Source organism: Salarias fasciatus, chromosome 15 (assembly GCF_902148845.1).
Source record: "Salarias fasciatus chromosome 15, fSalaFa1.1, whole genome shotgun sequence".
Classification (NCBI taxonomy): domain Eukaryota; kingdom Metazoa; phylum Chordata; class Actinopteri; order Blenniiformes; family Blenniidae; genus Salarias; species Salarias fasciatus.
The window spans coordinates 17,781,304-17,799,716 of NC_043759.1; the positions used below are offsets into that span (position 1 = coordinate 17,781,304).

The following is an 18,413-nucleotide window of genomic DNA, read 5'->3' on the forward strand; positions in this document are numbered from 1 at the left end:
ACAAGTCTCATTTGTAGTTTATTAGAAATTACAAGCATTTTAAGTGTTCAATACATTTCAAAACAGTTGTCAGTCCTTTCACACACGCAGCACACTCGCTTACACACACACACACACACACTCACAGGTACTGTATATTCATCTGTTAGTGTATCTTACAGTTAATTTACAGTCATGTTTTTTTTGTGTGAAATTACAAAAATAAAATCTAAAATTGAAATATTACAGTGAAGAAGCGCACCTGCAGGAGCCGGGGTGGAAACTCAAAATGTTCTGTGCTTCACTGCAGATCAGATGCTTCAAACTGGGACTTTCAACACAGGATTGGAAAACCTTTAATGGAACCTGCGGCAAAGGGTTGAGTTCGTTCTTAAAGGTGCAGCAGGTGCTATTTGAGCAATGCAACCTTTGTGCATTAGGTGGCAGTAGCGAGACCCTGTGCTAGTGTTTCACTGCTGAGATATACCTCTTAGTGTATGTTTCATTGGTGCAATTCAGATTTAATAACTACACAGATCTTAATACACAATATGCATTCAGAAAAGCACCTTTTTTTTTTTTTTTTTAGGCCAGTTTAGTCGCATTATAAAAGAAAACACAACCAGGGGTCCGGGGCCCCCTGTGAGGGACGTCACAGAGCAAGAGGGATGCTCCGCCTGCTCTGAGGTTGTCAAAATTAGATCTGCAAATGTTAAAGAAAATCGTTTCAGAGTACAGAGAACACCCACTGCTTTCCGTTTGATGGTTCCCGTAGCAACCATCCATGTGATAAAGACAGCAACGTGATCATTTTGGTTGTTTTAAATGTGAGAAAGCCAATAAGGAAGATGTTACATTATTGAAGAAGCGTTAAAAAAAAAAATACATTTTCAAATGATCATTATTCCATTATTGATTACAAGGCTCCTGCTTTTGTATGTTTTTCATTTCCATTTCAGAACAACCATTATGAAGAAATCCACAGTCTCTCGTAGTTATTTTTGGTGGAGTTTTATCTAATATTTTTGAGGACTGACAGCTGAATAAAATTTGCCATTGAAGCCTAAATGGTTCCAAACTAACACACAAAAGCAGGAACCATCAATTCATAAACATAATAAGATTTTACCAACAACACAGATGCATCTCAAAAATAGGAATATTATTGAAAAGTTAATTGTTCGCCAGTTACTTATTTACTTGTAACATTATAACAAAGTTTCACGATTGTTTAAGACTGTTTTCACTGTTGGGGAAAATGCGCATGTTTTTGAGATGCACTTGAGTCTGAATGGTTTTTCTTTCACTTTGAACAGTTTGGTAAAATTATTCGCTTCCAAAATATGTTCTGCCGAAGCTTCATGTGAAGGTTGAACGACACAAACGAATCTCGAAAAAAAAAAATAAAAGTAAGAGAAAGAGACTTCAGCTCAAGTTTGAAGCACCTGCAGTGATTCGGTTTTGTTTCCCACAAGGAAGACTGACGATGAGCTCGACATGCTACAGCTGGGATATTAAAAACACTTCCTCAGGTTTTCTGAGCCGATGGTGGGTTTTTTTGTTTTGTTTTTTCCTTCATAAACTCCTGGTAAAGGAAGAGTCTTATTGAGTATTGCTGGATGAGATGAGGCAGAGCAGCAGCTGGCTGGATGCTGGAGGAGGAGCGTCTTTAGCTGTCCTTGTGTAACGTCTGATGAAGGTGGAGATAAAGCGGTTTCTTTGTGAGCAGCTGCAGTTTCTTCCTCTTAAAGTCTGTGGGCTTCTTGTACCTGAAAGATAACAAAAGAGAAAAAAACAGTTAGTTCGGCGGATTTGAAAAGCGCGCGGCAGCTTTGGCTCCACTCACAGCTCGATGACGATCGGCCCGGGTTTGATCTCGTCCATTTCCATGAAGGCGAAACACTTTGTGCTGGTGAACCTCTTTTTGGGTTTGTAGTGCTTGAATTCGAAGAAGATAGCTGCTCCTGGAGGAAGCCGTGCGTTCACACACGTTACACACGTTACACACACACACACACACACTTTCACGTTCGCGCTCCGGTTCACGCTCTGGAAACTGGCCTCACCTTTGGGTAACTTCTCCACGTGTCTCTGGATCTCCACGTCCACGCTGAAGTGGATGTAGGTGTCCTCCTTCCTGCTGGCCACCGGGGTGTCCTGCACCGGGTTCACGTCCACGCCGTTCACGTCTGCAAGGAGGAGGAGGAGGAGGAGGAGGAGGAGGAGGAGACCGCTGAAGGAGGAGCGGCCACAGAACGAGCTGAAGGACCGCCTCGGGGCGCCACTGACCTTTGACACTGATGGTCATGTAGGGATCGATGCACTGCCCGGCGTCCTTCAAACCGATTTTTTCAATCTTTATTGTGAGTAGTGTCATCCCAGGCTCCGACGGTAACCGCGGCAACAAGGTACCTGTACGACGACAAAGGTGAGTCAAACCAGACTGAAGATGTGAGATATTTGAACATAAATTATAAAATTTTCCCAGTTTAAGCAGATATTTCAGATATTTAAACACGTGAGATAACGCTGCTGGTAGGTGGATTTCTGCTTTCCGCTGAGTGAGTGTGGCGTACCGGGAGCTCGAGGTGGAAACGCCTCGGTTGAACCGGGTCCGGCCGCGGCGTCCTCCTCCTCCAGCTCCAGGTTCTCCTCCTCGCCCGGCGCCAGGATTTTCCTGAGCCAGAGGGCGAGAAACCGCCACAGCAGTCAGTCCGCTCATCACAATGCACGTGAGCACACAAAGCAAATAAACAGTAAATTACATAAATATGTGAATAAATTAACCTCTTTGGTCTTTAATATATCATAAGTTATAAGAAAAATATCAAATTCATGCATTTTGACTTAATCTGATTCCTCTAGTGATGCTCATGTGTCTCATATATTCTTAAATAATGACATTTTTGTCACCCTGATCAAAGTTACCAGTTTTAATTATTCAAATCAAAACGATAAATTAAACAAATGTTTTGGAGTTTTTTTTATTTACATCAAGCTGAAAATGAATGTAAACCCTGAAGCTTTCAGTTTTACCTCAAAGGCACCGGCTGGACGTCGAAGGGAAACTCCTTGTTGTAGGTGAGAATATTTTTAATGACTGTAGAAGAAAATAGTAACATTTAATCAAAGCATTTACCACAGATTATCCAGAGATATATGATATTAAAAACCTACTGGTTTCCAGTTTTTTCAGGTCTTCTAACTTGAACTCTTCCTTTGACTGAGCGCACTGAGGAAACAGACAAAACACAGCAGGAAGTTAATCATTTAAGATTTACAACCCAAAATACATCAGCGTTTATGTCAATTTGTGGAAAAAAGTTTAAAACTACATGTATTTTAAATTAAATAATCAGTGTTAGTTTGAAGGAAATAGAGTGAATTACAAAACGTGATCCCAGAGATGAAGGGATGTCAAACGTATGTCCCGCGGGCCAGAACCGGGCCGGCAGAGAGTCTAATCCAGGTCGCAAAATGTGGGAAATTTTGACACTAACTGCAATATATATATATGGCCACCAGGGGCAGTGGTGTTAATAAATGTAAACTCCTTAATGGTAATCTTCTTGTTATTCATATACCGTAGTCATTTATTGAGATCAATTTTTGGTTTACGTGGCCCCGATGTCAAAATGCATTTGACACCCCTCAGTTGAAAAGATGGAAAAGGATGGGTGAAGACACAAAGGATGATCCAAGGAAGTCTTAACAAACCTGCAAACTGGCGCTCCTCATCTCCAGGCATGTCGCAATCTTCCCCAAAGTTTTCTAGAATAAAAAGAGGTTTGAGTAAATGATCCCAGCTTCCTGAGCAGACTGTACAGATAATGATTACCTTCTGCTCCTCTGTGAAGTCTGACGAGTTGGTCGACTGGCCCTCCTTCTGCAGTTGTCTGGCCAGGCTGCAGAAACAGAGGCAAAAGTTTAATAAATAACACTCATGTGGACTCTGAGGGCTGCTCTGCGCCCCCTGCCGGTGAAAGAAAATCTGCTTTTTTTTTTTAGGGTTGACATTTTTACATGATTTGTGCAGCGATGACAAAAACAGTAATTATGGGATAGAGAAGGTGACATGCTGAAGGATTCCTCGAGGAGCTGCTGTGTGCTGAGAAGGCAGGGGGAGCATTCCTCATTCCTCCGCGCGCGCAGATGAAACCCACCCATAACAATGAGAGGGTGGGGCGGGCTGTTTCTCAATACTCCGAGGAGTGCTGGCCCATTTCTGCTCCGCATGACACATAACGAAACACACACACACACACTGCAGGCAGCTCCGCTTTTCCATGACTGGATGGAGGGATGCAACACACACACACATACACAGGCACACGTACACGCACACACACACGCACACACACACACGCACTGCCACATCACGTCATGTACAGGCAGGGCTCCTCCGCCGCTGAAAGCGGACTTGACAGCTCGGATGATAACTTCTCGTGCACACACTGCTGTCACCCGCCCCGCTATCTCCGTTATCTCCCTGCACGCTCGAGGGGCAGACGGCTTAAAGCGGGGAGGAAAAGAAGCACGCCGCCCCGCGCGAGACGCCCGGCAGGAGGCAGCGGCGTGGAACGACAAGGACACACACTCACACACACACACATACACACACATGTTGAATGCAACTTACATTTGGTACTCATCTATCGCCTCGACTAACTGTCCCCACGAGTCAAAGTCTGTGCCTTTCCTGAAGCTCGCGTGCCATTTCTGGACAGTCTTGTTGACATCAGACATTTTGGCGGGGCGGTGCTCGCGGCGCTCTCAGGGCAGCATAGCCGGGGAGGAGGCTCATATACGGGGCTCCGGCGGCGTCTCCAGGCGGGTGTACGTGCTGTCCAAACCGGTGACACCCCGACCAAGCCCTTTCTGCTGCCGCTGCCGCTGCTGCCGCTGCCGCTCGCCCCGACGCATCCGCACCAGAGAGGAAGTCCCGCCCGGAGCCCGGGGTGCGCGCGTTTCAGGATGCGGGGTCGCCCGAGTGCACAGCGGTGCCACAACACCGCTGGAGCAGATAGAATAGAATAGAATAGAATAGAATAGAATAGAATAGAATAGAATAGAATAGAAAAAAAGCAAAGAAACGACGATTATGTAATAACAGTAATATTACAAAAAATGAAATACAATGAGAATACTAATATAATTTAATATGCAAACGAAATATTTTATGCCATAATATGTCAATATTGTATATATAAAGGCATATCAAAAGAAATTACAAGAGTCATGAAAAGTACCATATATTCCTCTGTTATAAATAAGTTTTTATGTTAAAGTTTGTTATTTTTGACCTGTTTTATCTTTTAATCCTGGGACCTTGAGAGTTCTGCAGGATCTTATAGATATTCCTAGCACCGCTCTTCTGGACAGAGATCTCAGATGTGGTTCTGGTATTTCCTTGAGCCATGCATCCAACTTGGGGGTTACTGCCCCTCATGCCCCGATCTCGACTGGCCCTCTGAATCTTGAAGTCCCACAGGATCTTGTCTTGGTTGTTCTCCACCACTTTCGGAGGTTTGCTCCATTCAGACTCTAGGGTCTCCAGTCCATACTCAGCACATATGTTCCTGTATACTATTCCCACAACCTGGTTATGGCGTTTCATGTATGCCTTTCCTGCCAGCATCTTGCACCCTGCTGTGATGTGCTGTACTGTTTCAGGGGCTTCCCTGCACAGTCTGCACCTGGGGTCTTGCCTTGTGTGATACACCCTGGCCTCTATTGATGTTCTTGTGCAGCTATGATCTTTTCTATTCTATTTATCTGTCTGCCTTGTTTGATGATTACATTTTCAGTTCGTACATGTGTTGTTCAATATATATTTAAAAAATTAAGTAAATAGCATGGTGATAGGGACTCTACATAGCCCAGTTCCCCATGTCTGACTTGTACATGGTATATTAGTGGGTAGGTAGAAACACGCCATATGTGAGTTCTCCATTTAAATTTCCCACAATTTGAATAACATTCTGACCTACATGCTTGTAGCAAAAATGTTTATTATTCAGGCTGTAAAAAAATCTTCTTGATATGTGCATTTATTAATTAAAGTCTGGGGCAGCATGCTGTTGGTTAATGTGCTTAAATAGACTCAGACTCTCCATACTTCAGAAGCAAGAGATAATCATTATTCAAAATGTCTGCACAGAGAACTTTGATGATTAACTGAAGCCAACAAGGGTTTGTTTTTCTTTTCTTCCCAAAATAGAAAACTTCAGGAAAGATTGCAACATGCCTGGAGATAAAAAGTGCCAGTGAGCAAGTATGTGTTGATAGTGATGAGTCTGATTTACACACATCTTCTTCCTTCTGCATTTTTCCCTTCATTGTTGTCACAGTAGTAGATCATCTTCTTCCAATGCACTGCTTCCTGTGTTCTCCTTTCTTCACACTAATGGTCCTTCCAGAGCTACATGTTTCCAGCATATATGTCAACCCCATCTTTGTCACTTCATCATTAATAGCACTTACAAAAATTATGAGAAGGAGTTATTACACCTCAAGTGCACTTTCATGAATAAATGAGGTTCACTTCCGAAGCTTCTTTATTAACTTAATGTTTATCACTCACTCTTTATGGATGCAGTTCTTTTGAGACTCTGTGATGTGATTTACAGGCATTTGAAAATTAAAAAAAAATTAAATAAAAATAATTGCATACACTAAATCTACATAATTGTGCATGAACACAGCTGAATATAACAAATAAATGATAGTTAAAGAGTAAAAGGTCCTCTCAGTGGGAACATAGTTGTTGTTATTGCCTCATAGTCAAAATGTTTGGTTCAAATCCTGGCCAGGCATTTTTGTGAAGTTGTTGTTATTGTATGGGCTGACTTATTTGAACTCCAGAGAAGTTAATTTATGATGATGCATTCATGTGACAAAGATTGACAAAACAAGCATGATAGGATGATCAGTAGATTCCAAATTGTGTTTTTTTGATGGACACACCTGACAATTTCAACAGAGATGGGAATAGCTCAGACCTGAAACTTAAGTTGTGACAACAGGCAATGCATATATGTATAACATTCAATAAAAATCTGGATTATCATAAGAATGATTCATGCCTCTTTTTTCTTTTTCTTTTTTCTTTTTTTTTTTGCTATTGAGTGAGTAGCAGAGCTATCTGCATGAGTAAAAGTGAAAAGCATTGTAAGTGAAATAAAATAAAACGTCTTCAACACCTTGATAAAATGCCAAAAAGAAAAATCATGAATGATGATACAAACTTAAGGGGCACATTGCAGAGAATAAATAAATAAATAAATAAATAAATAAATAAATAAATAAATAAATAAATGCATACATACATACATACATACATACATACATACATACATACATACATACATACATACATACATATAGCCCACCAGACAGGGTGTTTCACATGTGAGTCACAGGAAAGAAAAACAGGTATTTAAAAACAAACCAAAAGAATTTTAAAATCAATTGTGAAGCTGACAAGAAGCTAATACTTTAAAATTGGTGGCATGTGCGCTCTCTTGGAAGTGGAATTGTTACTTGCGTCTTGTAATGTGTTGCATTGTGTCTACACTCCACAGTAAATACAGACATTTTTCCACTTATACCCATCTAATATGGCGGTGCGCGTCTCGGGACCCATCCAATATGGCTGACCACCGGAAGCGCGTTGACGAATTAAATGTCCCGCTCTTCCTTTAAAAGAAGTAGAGTGGTTTCCGGTGTATGGCGGCGATGCAACTTTGAGGGACACATTACATCAGCAAGTGGGCTTCTCCGCTTGACAGACGGAGATAAAATGGAAAATTCAAATGTCGGAGAGGATGAAAGTTCTTCAAAAGAGTTTTTCTGCCTCATGAGAGTGGGGAGAAAGTCAGACTGGCTGCATTTACCCGAAAATACCACGGTACCTTTTTTGCTAATGTTAGCTGCTTTTAAAATGAAGCTCGCTCGACTTTTCTGTGGATTTACGTTGATTTTTGTGGTTTTATCCTCCTTTTTATCATGGCGTGGAGGAGTTACAGAACTGCTGTTTGTGCTTTCAGACCAGCGTCGGACGCAACTCGATGGTAAATTACCAGCTGGTGTCTTCAAGCTGTCCCCTGATGATCTCCAGGCTGCACTGCATCTTCAGTCAAAAATCAGGACGGTGGACAGTCATGGACAACAAGGTGACCCGATACCGTTTCCCAGCTCGACTCAGCCTGCCCTTTTAGCGATGCCCAGTCCCAAATATCTTTAAGATTCTGCATCTACTTGTGCTTCATCAGCCATAACATGACCTAACTTGTTTCAGTCCGCATACATCAAACTGATGTATCCTCATTTGAGTTATTCTGCAGCTTAATATGTCACATTCACAGCTGTCAACAGTTGCCATGACAAATAATTTATTCCCTGATGATGTTATGGCTGGTACCTGTGTGTTTATTGGGAACTGCAGCTGGAAGTGCACATATTCTGCAATGCACATATTCTGCAATGCAGAATATGTGCAAAAAATCTTGTATGAAAGATTAGAATTTTCAAAGTTTACAGGTGCATGCTAAGATATCCGTCACTGTCAGTATGATTTGAAGCAGATTATTAAAAAAACGATCCCCCTTTCTTTCTCAGTCTCCTAACGGCGTTTGGGTGAACAGGAAGCGTGTACCTCCACTTGAGCATTTTCCGCTCAAGCTTGGAGACTCTGTACAGATCGGAGTTCCTGTGGGTGGAGACCGAGTGGAGTTCGACTACGTCTTCACCCGGTGTCCACAGGAAGACATGAAGTTCTGCATGGCGAGGCAGACTAGTGAGACGATTGTCATCCAGGAAAACCTCAAGAGAAAGCGGGCAACCGAACAAGAAGAGCCGTCCACCTCAGAGCCGAAGCCCTCTTTAGACGAGTCAGTCTCAAAGCCTTGTCCTCTGTCTGTGAAACGCCGACGGCAGATGAAACAGCTGCAGCAGCAACAGCAGGAGGAGGAGATGGAGGAAGAGGTGGACAACACCTCTGACCTGGAAAAGCTGCAAATGTAAGCCACCTTTTCATTCTTTTTCCCCCAAACCAATACAATTGTCGTCATTTTTTTTTACAAAATTTCTCATCAAATAGCCAATTATTTAACCTAAAGAAGTGTAAATCTGCTTGAAGGCTCATTTTGATGACAGATATTGAATAATGCTAAATACCACCAGTGTAATCTTTAAGACACAGTTTGTTTTATTTTTGTCTGTGACTCCTGTGAATTGAGGTTTTGTGAATAGTTTTTTTTACATGATTAATATAGTTTGAGGGAGGAAAACAGAATAAAATCAACTTTTAGCCTGAGTCTGTTTTGTTGCAGATACAATATACACCATCCAAGTCAATCTGTGTGTAATTCACTGTAATCTTTCATCGTCATAAATTATTTTTGAAGAAATAACTCCAATATGATCAGTTGCCCTGTGAAGGACTGCTGCCCTGCAGCCACGCTGTCGTGCACGTTAAAGGTCCTTGGTGTAATTAGTTTTGGTTTGTTTTCAGGTACAGCCAGAACATCCGGATGATGAGGGCTCAGGTAGCTCTGCTGGAAGGAAAGCACCGACACGGAGACTCCCTCCCAGCGGAGGAGGTCACAGTGTCGCGCGGCCTTCTGGAGATGATCCGCTCCAAAATGCACAGGATGGAATTGTTAGAGAAGTCTTTCAATGAAAGTAAAAAGCAGCTCAAGGTGAGGCTCGTCGAACGTTTGACTTTGTGCGCTCATTTGTAAGAAGACTTGTGGCAGCGACACTCCAGATCGTCTCTTTTAATCCACGTGTAACATCTTCTTACTCCTTCAGGAGCAGAAAACACAGCATCAAGAGGAGCATTTGAAAAAGCAGCTAGAAGAAGCCTTGCAAGAGGTATGAAGTACAAATGTAACCCGAGTGTATTTCTCTTTCAGAGTTCAGCTGCAGTTTTACCCAGCGTGTCTTCAGTCCTGCCCTTTTCCATTATTGTCCGTTACTTTGTGCCACTGTGGTTAACTTGCTCGGAAACACTAACATCACGTAGACATACATACATAACCTCGTGAGTTTTTGGTGTCTTTTGTTGGCTTATATGTTTTAAATTGAAATTAACAGATGCTGCATCTGCCCTTTTGTTTTGAATGCACCTTCAACATCCTCAGCAAAAGAAGGTGATGGAGGAACTCGCCGTCTCTCGACAAGGTTTCGAAGAAATGCTGTCGGCCAAAAACAAAGAACTGGAAGTCACGAAGGTCGCGTCAAAATGATTACATTTTTGGTACGTTTTTAGCAGTATGTTAATTTTCTCTCTTTTTTTTTTTTTAACGCATGTATGTAGGAGGAAAAGGAAAAGGCGAGAGCGCAGAAAGATGAAGTGGTGACACAAGTGACCGAAGTCCTGGAGAACGAGCTGCAGTGCATCATCTGTGCAGAACTCCTCATCAAGGTAAACTTCAGTTCTTCTTTGTTTTCCCCTCACCGGAGGAAACTCGTGAGAAACTTGATGAGGCAGACTAAATGAAAGTTGTTACGTTTTCAAGGTGCGCTGCGGGATCAACGAGTCGGGGGAAAAAAGTAATCCTAGTTTTCTGTTGTTATTCCCCGCAGGCCGTCATCCTCAACTGTGCTCACAGCTTCTGCAGCTACTGCATCAATCAGTGGCGCAAGAAGAAAGACGAGTGTCCCATCTGCCGGGAGGCCATCCAGTCTCAGACGCGCTGCCTGGCGCTGGACAACTGCATCGACGGCATGGTGGAGAACCTGAGCGCCGAGATGAAGACGCGACGGCAGGCCCTCATCAAAGAGAGGTGCGCTTGCTTCGCTGTGCGTCAGGAAATCCACATGTTCCTGGTGATGTTGGGACCTGCTTTTTTCCTTCAAAACTGCTTTAGTTCCTCTTATTTATCCAGCGTAGATTTAAAAACAAAAAAAACAAAAAGGTGTTAAAATATGCATGAAAGTCTCAGTCCAGTTGGATTTAAAGTCCTTGCCGGGTTTGACCGATATAACATTAATTCACAGCTGACAGTGCTCTCACCAGCAGTACCACATCGATCATATTAAACGACCGTAAAGCCTCCACCCGTCAGGAGCTCCTGGACTAATGTTCCTCTCACCCTCAGCAGTAAAACCCTGCAATGACTGCACATAAGATGCTCAAGGTTATTTAATCCATAAATATGTTTTCTTTCGGCTTTAAATTTGAAGCGGTGTTTAGTAGCTCTCAACACAAGATGGCAGCACAGCGATTGTGTCTGAACTTTCAGGTTCCCCGTTGTGTCAGTGAAACACAGAGCTTCTGTATGGTGTAAGACAGCTGTCAATTAGGATATGTGTGCATTCTGCGTGTGTGGTTTAGTCACAAAAACATCCAACAGCACCCACTAGTGGCCCAACATAAAAACTATAGTTATCAGCATTTTTGCTGTTTTTGTGTAAACGGACATCATTTTCTAAACTTTTCAAAATGAATTGTGTTCACTCGATCTGTTGTGTAACCCAGACCTAATTTAGCCTCTCTCAGGCTGGTTTTGGGCCCCCTGACCATAGATTCGACATCCCTGGCTTAAATTTTTAATCGCATGTAAAAATATTTATTCAATCAAGATTTAAAATGTTTTGTATGAAAACAAAAAAGGTTTTTTTCAGATCAAGAGCATCCATGTTGCCACTTTTGTGCACGATTCGTCAGAAGAGTCAAAACTGCGGGAACAAGGTGCCGCCTGTTTACTCTGTAATGTGTCTTATCTTTACACAGTACAGCCTCTGCAAACAGTGAGTTCATCCTCTCCCAGGTATTAAACCTCTTTCTTTGTTTTTGTTTTTCTTTTCCCTCCTCTGTTTCAGGAGTTGACCTCACACCTTCATCCACGACTGAAGACGTCAGTAAACCGCAGCGTCAGTTGAGAATTAGTTTAATTGTCACACTGTCACTTTTAGGTTTACAGTTCGTTTTTTTTTTTTTTCCATTTCTCTCAGATGTTTCCTCGAGGGTTTGGGATTTAGAGCTCAAAGGTTGTTTTCAACTGAGCTCTTTGTACTTGTATGTATTTTTGTTGTGAATTAAGCTAAAGAAAGGTTTCTGACCTGAATTTTCAGCCGTTTCTGCAGGTTCTGATGGTTTAAAGTTAAATTTCTGTGAGATTTAAGATTCTGTCGACATGAACTGACTTAATGTATAATTTTTTTTAATAAATTTATGATATATATTTTTGCCTCTAATAAATCAGTTTTTTTCATGTTTATCTTAATTTAAATAGACTGTAGATAGGTTGTATTTTGTTTGTATGACTTTTTACTCCACTTCTTTTTGAAACCTTCACACAGAAAGCAAACATTTTTTTGCACTTCCCAAAACAATAAAAATGAATTTCCTCTCTTGATCTGACGGCTTCTCCTTAAAGGGGCAGTTTGGGATGCGAGTCATGCCTCTGTTGAACACTAGGTGGTGGTGTTGAGTCGGCTTCAAGTGAGGATGTTGGACACCCCAACTGTGTGGCTGATCTCTACACTACCATGTCATGCCAGATGCTCTGAATATGATTTGGAAATGCTTAATTAAAAACCTTTTTAAAATTGAAAAATCAAGTTTTTCTCTAAGTTGTAAGCGTTCTCTTTTTTTAGCTGTATTTATCTTTGACTTTTACGACTTAAACTGTAAAATTCTTAAATATAGGGTTTCAAATAATGTTTATGCAGAAAATGAATGTTTTCATTGTATTGTTAAATAAACTCACTAGTCAGTAAATGTTCACTGGTGTTATATATTTTTAATTACTCTGAAAGCTTTGCTGCCCCACGTCTTAGGTACTCCTGTGATGTTTCAACAGGACTCCATCGTAGCTGTAAAGTAATTCACATTTCAAGTTTTCCTGCAGATCTCTGCTGGAGTCAGTGTCACGTTTTAAAATTTTCATCCCAGGAAAACAAAACAAAAACTTTTTTTCTTTTTTTTCCCCTAAATCCTTGGTTTTTTAGTAATTGCACACCTGCTGCAGTGCAGCTAATGCCACAGCTCCTTGGGCTCTCGAGAAACAATAAAGACGGAAGTCTGCATGCAGAACCTGCAGGCAGGCAGCAGGGATCCTCTGTGCAGTTTCTGTTTAATTTCCACAAGAATTTAATTGTTTTAATGCAGAGAAAATAGTGACATTTTTTTTGGTTGAAACAAAAAAAGTAAATTATTTCAAAATGAAAAATATTAATTTATTGATGTATCCTACCAGAGGAAGTTTTTAATGCAGTGTATTAAAGGGAAAATTCAATAAAATTGTTCATTTTTATTATCTTCATATTTTATATTTGCATGTAAATTAAAAACAAAACAACAGGAATTCAGAAACTGAACTTCTTTAAAGGGGAAACTAAGGTTAAAAAGCTGACATTTTGCCTTTTCTGATTTTTAAGTAAATCCATGCATAGAAAGCAGGAAATAAAATTCTGTTTGCATTTACTTTGGGTTACATCTTTTTCAACTCCAGGAAGATTTCTTGTCAGAAAAGTAGCCAATTTTATTATTTAGTCCCCGTTTTTCATTCTGTTTCTACTAAAAATCTTTAACAGTTTCCTTATGCCATGTAGCAGGCGTACCAGGCTGACGGGGGATCCTGTGCAGTTCCTGTGTGATGCAGGAACCCCCCCACCTCTGACTTTACCCAGAGTGCACTGGGGGTTTTCCTCCTGTGCCGTGGCTGGCCGCTGTCAGGCCAGTCCATTAAAGCCGGAGTACGAGGGAAGCGTGTGTCTGTCAGGCCGCGTTACGGCAGGACGACAGTGACGGCCTCCCTCGGGGCTGCAGTCGGAGCCTCTCACTCCTCCGTCCGGCCTCTGAGCGCCCTCGCCATTCCAGCAGCAGCCACCTCTCTCTGTCTCTCTGCCATCTCTTCCCCTGAAGACAGAAACACAGGCAGCTTTACTGCATACCTGTCTTCATGTGAAATGCTTCTCACACTGAAAGCAGCTCGAGCTGAAAGGAATAACTTGTCAACAGGAAGTTCATCTGTGATAAATATGTGTAACTGTGATAAATTTCTCACTGATGTTGCTTCAGCTTCCATTCAGACAGTGAAGCAGTAAGACTTTATGTTCTCTTTCTGTAATGGTATACAGTATCTTTCACATTATCACAGATGTGGTTATGGGATGTAGAGTGTAATACGAATCTTATATGATAGCAGCAATATCAGATTCTAACTCCACATCCTCCAGATGCAATTATCTCTTATAACCAAATGTGAAATGCCAGTCTCGATCTGGGTCACTGGATATGCTTTACATAGAAAAGAACTTGGCTTTAAGTGACTCACAGCCGCGAGTCTCTTCACTCTGCACTGTAGCTGTGCACCTGCTTCGTGTTGTTGTTTGTATTGCTCATGGATCCTCTCCAATATGCTCTTTTCCAAAAGAGCCACGGTCCATTTCCGAAGTCCATCTGGCAGTTTTGTGAAGTGTGACTGTTTCACAGCTTGATCGGTGCTCAGTCACACTCAGACAAAGCAACAAGCTCAAACACTCTTTACACTTCTCTCAATGTTGTTGTTTTTATTTTCAAGTGAAAAAAAAAAATTATAGTAATTGATTTGTAAATATGTCTGCAGTTTATTCCACCATTATTAAAGACTAATTAATTTATATGCTGTGGCTTTATGAGTCATGAGATTACATTTATTTTTCTAAACATATTCTCACAATAAAAAAAAACAACATGTAGTTATTGTTTTTACACACTTGTATAGTGTACTATGAACGCACCAGGTAAGTTGCATTCAGGACTCCTCGGAAATTTGGCTTTTCAATGCAGAGTCGGGACTCACACCAGGAATTTCTCCCCATTCTTGTCACTGCGTTTTCCCAGATGTGTTCGCTTATAGCCTTCTTGAACATAACACCAAACTAAATGAAGGATAAACGTAATTATTCATTTGTACAATAGAAACTTAAGATAGAAAACCCGAATTCCCTTGAAACTCTGAATACACCATGCGTGCGGTTACCGTGGAGACCGATGCACGCCAAAATAGTCTGCTGGCTTCTGAACTTCAAACGGGAATATATTCAGTCGAAACCTGCTGACACAACAAGTTTATGTCTTTAATTTATTTATTTTTATTAAGCAGCAGAGAAGTGAACGAATATAGCAGGACTAGTCTCTGAAGCGCGGACAAGAGGAGGCCTGCTGGACACAGCAGAGATGAAGAGGAGGATCCTTGCTGAAGATCCGAGCTGGACCCTGGCTTTAGTGCCGAGGTTGTCCAAACTCTGTCTGCTCTCCATGGTAGATAACTTTGAAGGTATGCTGCTTTTTATTGTTTTGATCTCATGACTGGATTTTGATTTAGAAATGTGAGGATGGACAACTTTTTTTAAAAAAAAAATTAGTTTAATTTAAAAATGATCAATGTGGATCATATTTTTCATGTCTTACGTGATTTACACCAGAATACACCCCGAATAGGTGTGTGCAATAAGGGAATGTCTATTTCTTCCCTTTCAGCTGTTGCAAATATGCCCATCTTTGAAAGACTTAACCCTTCTGAGAAAGCCTTCATGGAGGAGAGACTGTCCCCGGCCCTGCCTCTGCGCCTGACAGCCACCCTGGTCTCTGACGGGCTCTACTGGAGGCGGTGCTGCGAGCAGAGGTGGAAGCTGTGCGATGTGTCTCACTACAGCCACAGCTGGAAGCGAATGTTCTTCGAGAGGCACTTGGAGAACCTGATTGAGCTGTTCATTCCTGGACTGACGGAACCCAAAACGGTCCTGGACATGGTCCCGCTCTGTCGGAACTACGTGAAGAGGCTGGACGTCGCCCAGCTGCTGCTGCCAATCAAAGAGCCCAAGCAGGAGGAAGAGGAGTTCGAATCGGATTCAGAGCCCGAGAATGAGTTCAGCCCTTCTAAAATGGCCCACTTTGACTTCAGTATCCTGCTGGACAAGCTGACGAGCCTGGAGGAGCTCAGCTTGGTGTACAGAGTCAGACAATGCGGGATGAACTTTGAATGGAAGATGTTTGAGATGACGGACCAAGACTGCGAGTCCCTGGCCAAGGCTCTGAAGTCCTGTCAGACTCTGAAGGTGAGCACATAGCTCTAAAACTTGACAGATGATGGAGCCTCATCTGAATGTGACTGAATATTTACCCTTGTGGTCAATTAGGGAACGGCTGTGACTCATTTTGTGTTATTTTTTCTCCAGGTCCTGAGGCTCCGCTTCAGCCAGGTTGAGGATAAAAAGTGCCGGGTGCTGGTGAAGTCCCTCCTGGACCACCCGTCTCTGAGCCAGCTGGATTTTTCCTACAACCGGGTTGCGGACAGAGGAGCCAGAGCCGTCGGCAAACTCCTCAACAGGAGCAAACTGCAGATCCTCGACATGTCTGACAACAAAATCAGCAGCCATGGAGCCCAAGCCATCGCTCACGCCCTGTCCAAAAACTCCACTCTTCTGTCTCTCAACCTGCGTCTCAACCCCCTGATGGATGAGGGCGGTCAGGCCATCGGCAAGGCACTGATGAGCAATCGAACCCTCCGTCGCCTGCACCTGGGAGGCACTGGTGTCACCTGGCGCACTGCCGCTTCCCTCGCCAAGGTGCTGCCACAGAATGACACGCTGAGGAGCCTCGTTCTCTCCTGTAACATCCTGGGAGACGTAAGCAGCAGGTTCACTATCCTACAAGCAGTACAGCAGTTTTCCTTTCTACCTGCGCAGGTGTGTGTTTTGAAGGTGTGTCCAGTTAAGTGGTGACCCTCAAAAGGTTGATGAGAAGAGGGAAAAAGGTGAATTTTTTCAACCTGAAAGTTAAGTTGATGCAGTATGACATGTGGAAACGTGATCATCGTGCCGCACAGTGAAACTGGCACAACATATTTAAACTACAGGGACTGTAAATTATTAATGGACATGTGGGGGGAAAACATGCAATAATGGAAAACTGAGTAAGTGTTGTCTCCCCCGTGAGAGGTAGATCTGAATTTCACTGCTCCTCACGCTCCCTCCTCTTCCAAGATTTCACGACCGTGTCTCTGACTGGAATACACTGCGGAGGATCAAAAATCAGCCACGTCGCAGAAACGCAACATGCAGCACCATCAGTATCTCCTACCTTGGTCCGTGCTGCACCGAAATAGAAACGGCTGTTTCAGACCAAACAATAAAACATTAGTGACGCTAACAGTAAATATAGTAGGATCTATGTGATTTTCGAAGGGGAAGAGTTGCTGAGAGGAGACTTTTCAAGGTTTATGGGGGTCTGAAGGAGCAACATCCTGTGATGTGTGAACATGAACATGCATCAGTGCTCCTTTGTCTGCTCACTCCCCTGTTTGTGTGTGTGTGTGTGTGTGCAGGTTGGAGGCAAGGCTCTGGAGGAGGGTGTGTCGGAAAACACCAGCTTGACAGAACTTGACCTCAGCCTGACAGAAGCAGACAAGCGGAGTCTCTCCTTCATCGGCAAGATGGTTCGCAGAAACCAGGGTTCAGAGAACAAGAAAAGGCTCGAGGAAGGAAAAGAGTAGGAACGCAAATTAAAAAAAAACAACCTGGCATCACCAATGTCTGACTGCTGTCTGATTACAAAGCATCTCAAATTAAAATATATTTGGAATGACAGTAGAAATCAAACCAAATCAAATGTCTTCTCGGGAAATGTTAATGGAAAAAAAAAGTCATTTCAAAGACACAAAACCTCAGTTTATGGTTTTGTCATATTGAAACACACACCAGACATTTCAGTGAGAATTTCATTTTATTGAGCCTTTTTTTTCAACTATGATATACATATTTGGTATTTAGTCCTTATGTAACATCAAGGCAACGTTGTGGTTGTGTTGGGATACATAAGAGTATTTTAAACTATATCTACCTCTAAACAGTGTAACTACTTTGCAGGCAGCAACAGAAAACACCTCAAGTGAAAAATCATGTAATAAGGTTTTTACTGTCACACTGTGTCCAGTCATGTCGACTGAGGCTATACTCTGCACGCTCTGGTGAACCTATTTAGTCAAAATTACAAAATTTCAAAGTAGACACTGACAAATCAATTAACAGTCTTTTAAAAAGATGAGTACTTCTTGTGTTTAGGTGTTCTAATGAAGTCAGATCCTCCTGAAAGCTAAAGTATTCAAAGATGTACAAAAACGACGTAGAAACATGTTTAAAGGGAAATAAAGTCATTGGAAAAAGCAGATAAACAGTTTATCAACAGTATGTGCATGTGTGTGTGTGTGTGTGTGTGTGTGTGAAACACGCACACATTCACAATCAACATCCACATCAACACCCGTTCTACACGCCCATCTCTATTTTATTTACAGTACAAAGCCTTTCTTCTCTACAGATTTGAGAAATCTAAAAATGGGTTTAAATGTAAAGAGATGCGTCCCAAAGCATCATGGTCCTGCTGAACTCAGGGAGCTTCGTGAAGACAGGCGGCCGACACCGGACGGCTTTTAAATGAA

At 42.2% G+C, this 18,413-nt stretch overlaps 3 protein-coding genes across 7 annotated transcripts; 2 read left to right on the top strand and 1 right to left on the bottom strand.

Moving 5' to 3' along the window:
* Nucleotides 1-5: 5 nt before the first annotated feature.
* aida (axin interactor, dorsalization associated) lies at nt 6-4,893 on the bottom strand. Its single transcript, XM_030110003.1, has 10 exons — nt 4,619-4,893; nt 3,818-3,884; nt 3,697-3,750; nt 3,157-3,211; nt 3,016-3,079; nt 2,556-2,656; nt 2,269-2,391; nt 2,046-2,168; nt 1,826-1,943; nt 6-1,748 (listed from the first exon to the last, which is right to left on the bottom strand). Exons 1-10 carry the CDS (start codon nt 4,723-4,725, stop codon nt 1,649-1,651), a joined length of 912 nt encoding a protein of 303 aa, XP_029965863.1. The 5' UTR covers nt 4,726-4,893; the 3' UTR covers nt 6-1,648.
* A 2,813-nt stretch (nt 4,894-7,706) lies between these two features.
* rnf8 (ring finger protein 8, E3 ubiquitin protein ligase) lies at nt 7,707-12,703 on the top strand. Of its 5 annotated transcripts, XM_030111030.1 has the most exons (10): nt 7,707-7,888; nt 8,028-8,153; nt 8,599-8,999; nt 9,494-9,680; nt 9,793-9,855; nt 10,125-10,214; nt 10,301-10,408; nt 10,570-10,769; nt 11,611-11,677; nt 11,809-12,703. In XM_030111030.1, exons 1-10 carry the CDS (start codon nt 7,781-7,783, stop codon nt 11,866-11,868), a joined length of 1,410 nt encoding a protein of 469 aa, XP_029966890.1. In that variant the 5' UTR covers nt 7,707-7,780; the 3' UTR covers nt 11,869-12,703. The 5 variants fall into 5 exon arrangements, 4 of the variants coding, with proteins under 4 accessions (XP_029966890.1, XP_029966889.1, XP_029966891.1 ...); XR_003933134.1 differs by having other exon boundaries at nt 10,570-11,677; nt 11,809-11,867; XM_030111029.1 differs by having other exon boundaries at nt 11,611-12,703.
* Nucleotides 12,704-15,136: 2,433 nt separating this feature from the next.
* Nucleotides 15,137-17,468, top strand: drc5 (dynein regulatory complex subunit 5). Its single transcript, XM_030110838.1, has 4 exons — nt 15,137-15,251; nt 15,455-16,032; nt 16,153-16,602; nt 17,301-17,468. The coding sequence occupies exons 1-4, from the start codon at nt 15,152-15,154 to the stop codon at nt 17,466-17,468; spliced, it is 1,296 nt and encodes a 431-aa protein (XP_029966698.1). The 5' UTR covers nt 15,137-15,151.
* The last annotated feature ends 945 nt before the right edge of the window (nt 17,469-18,413 follow it).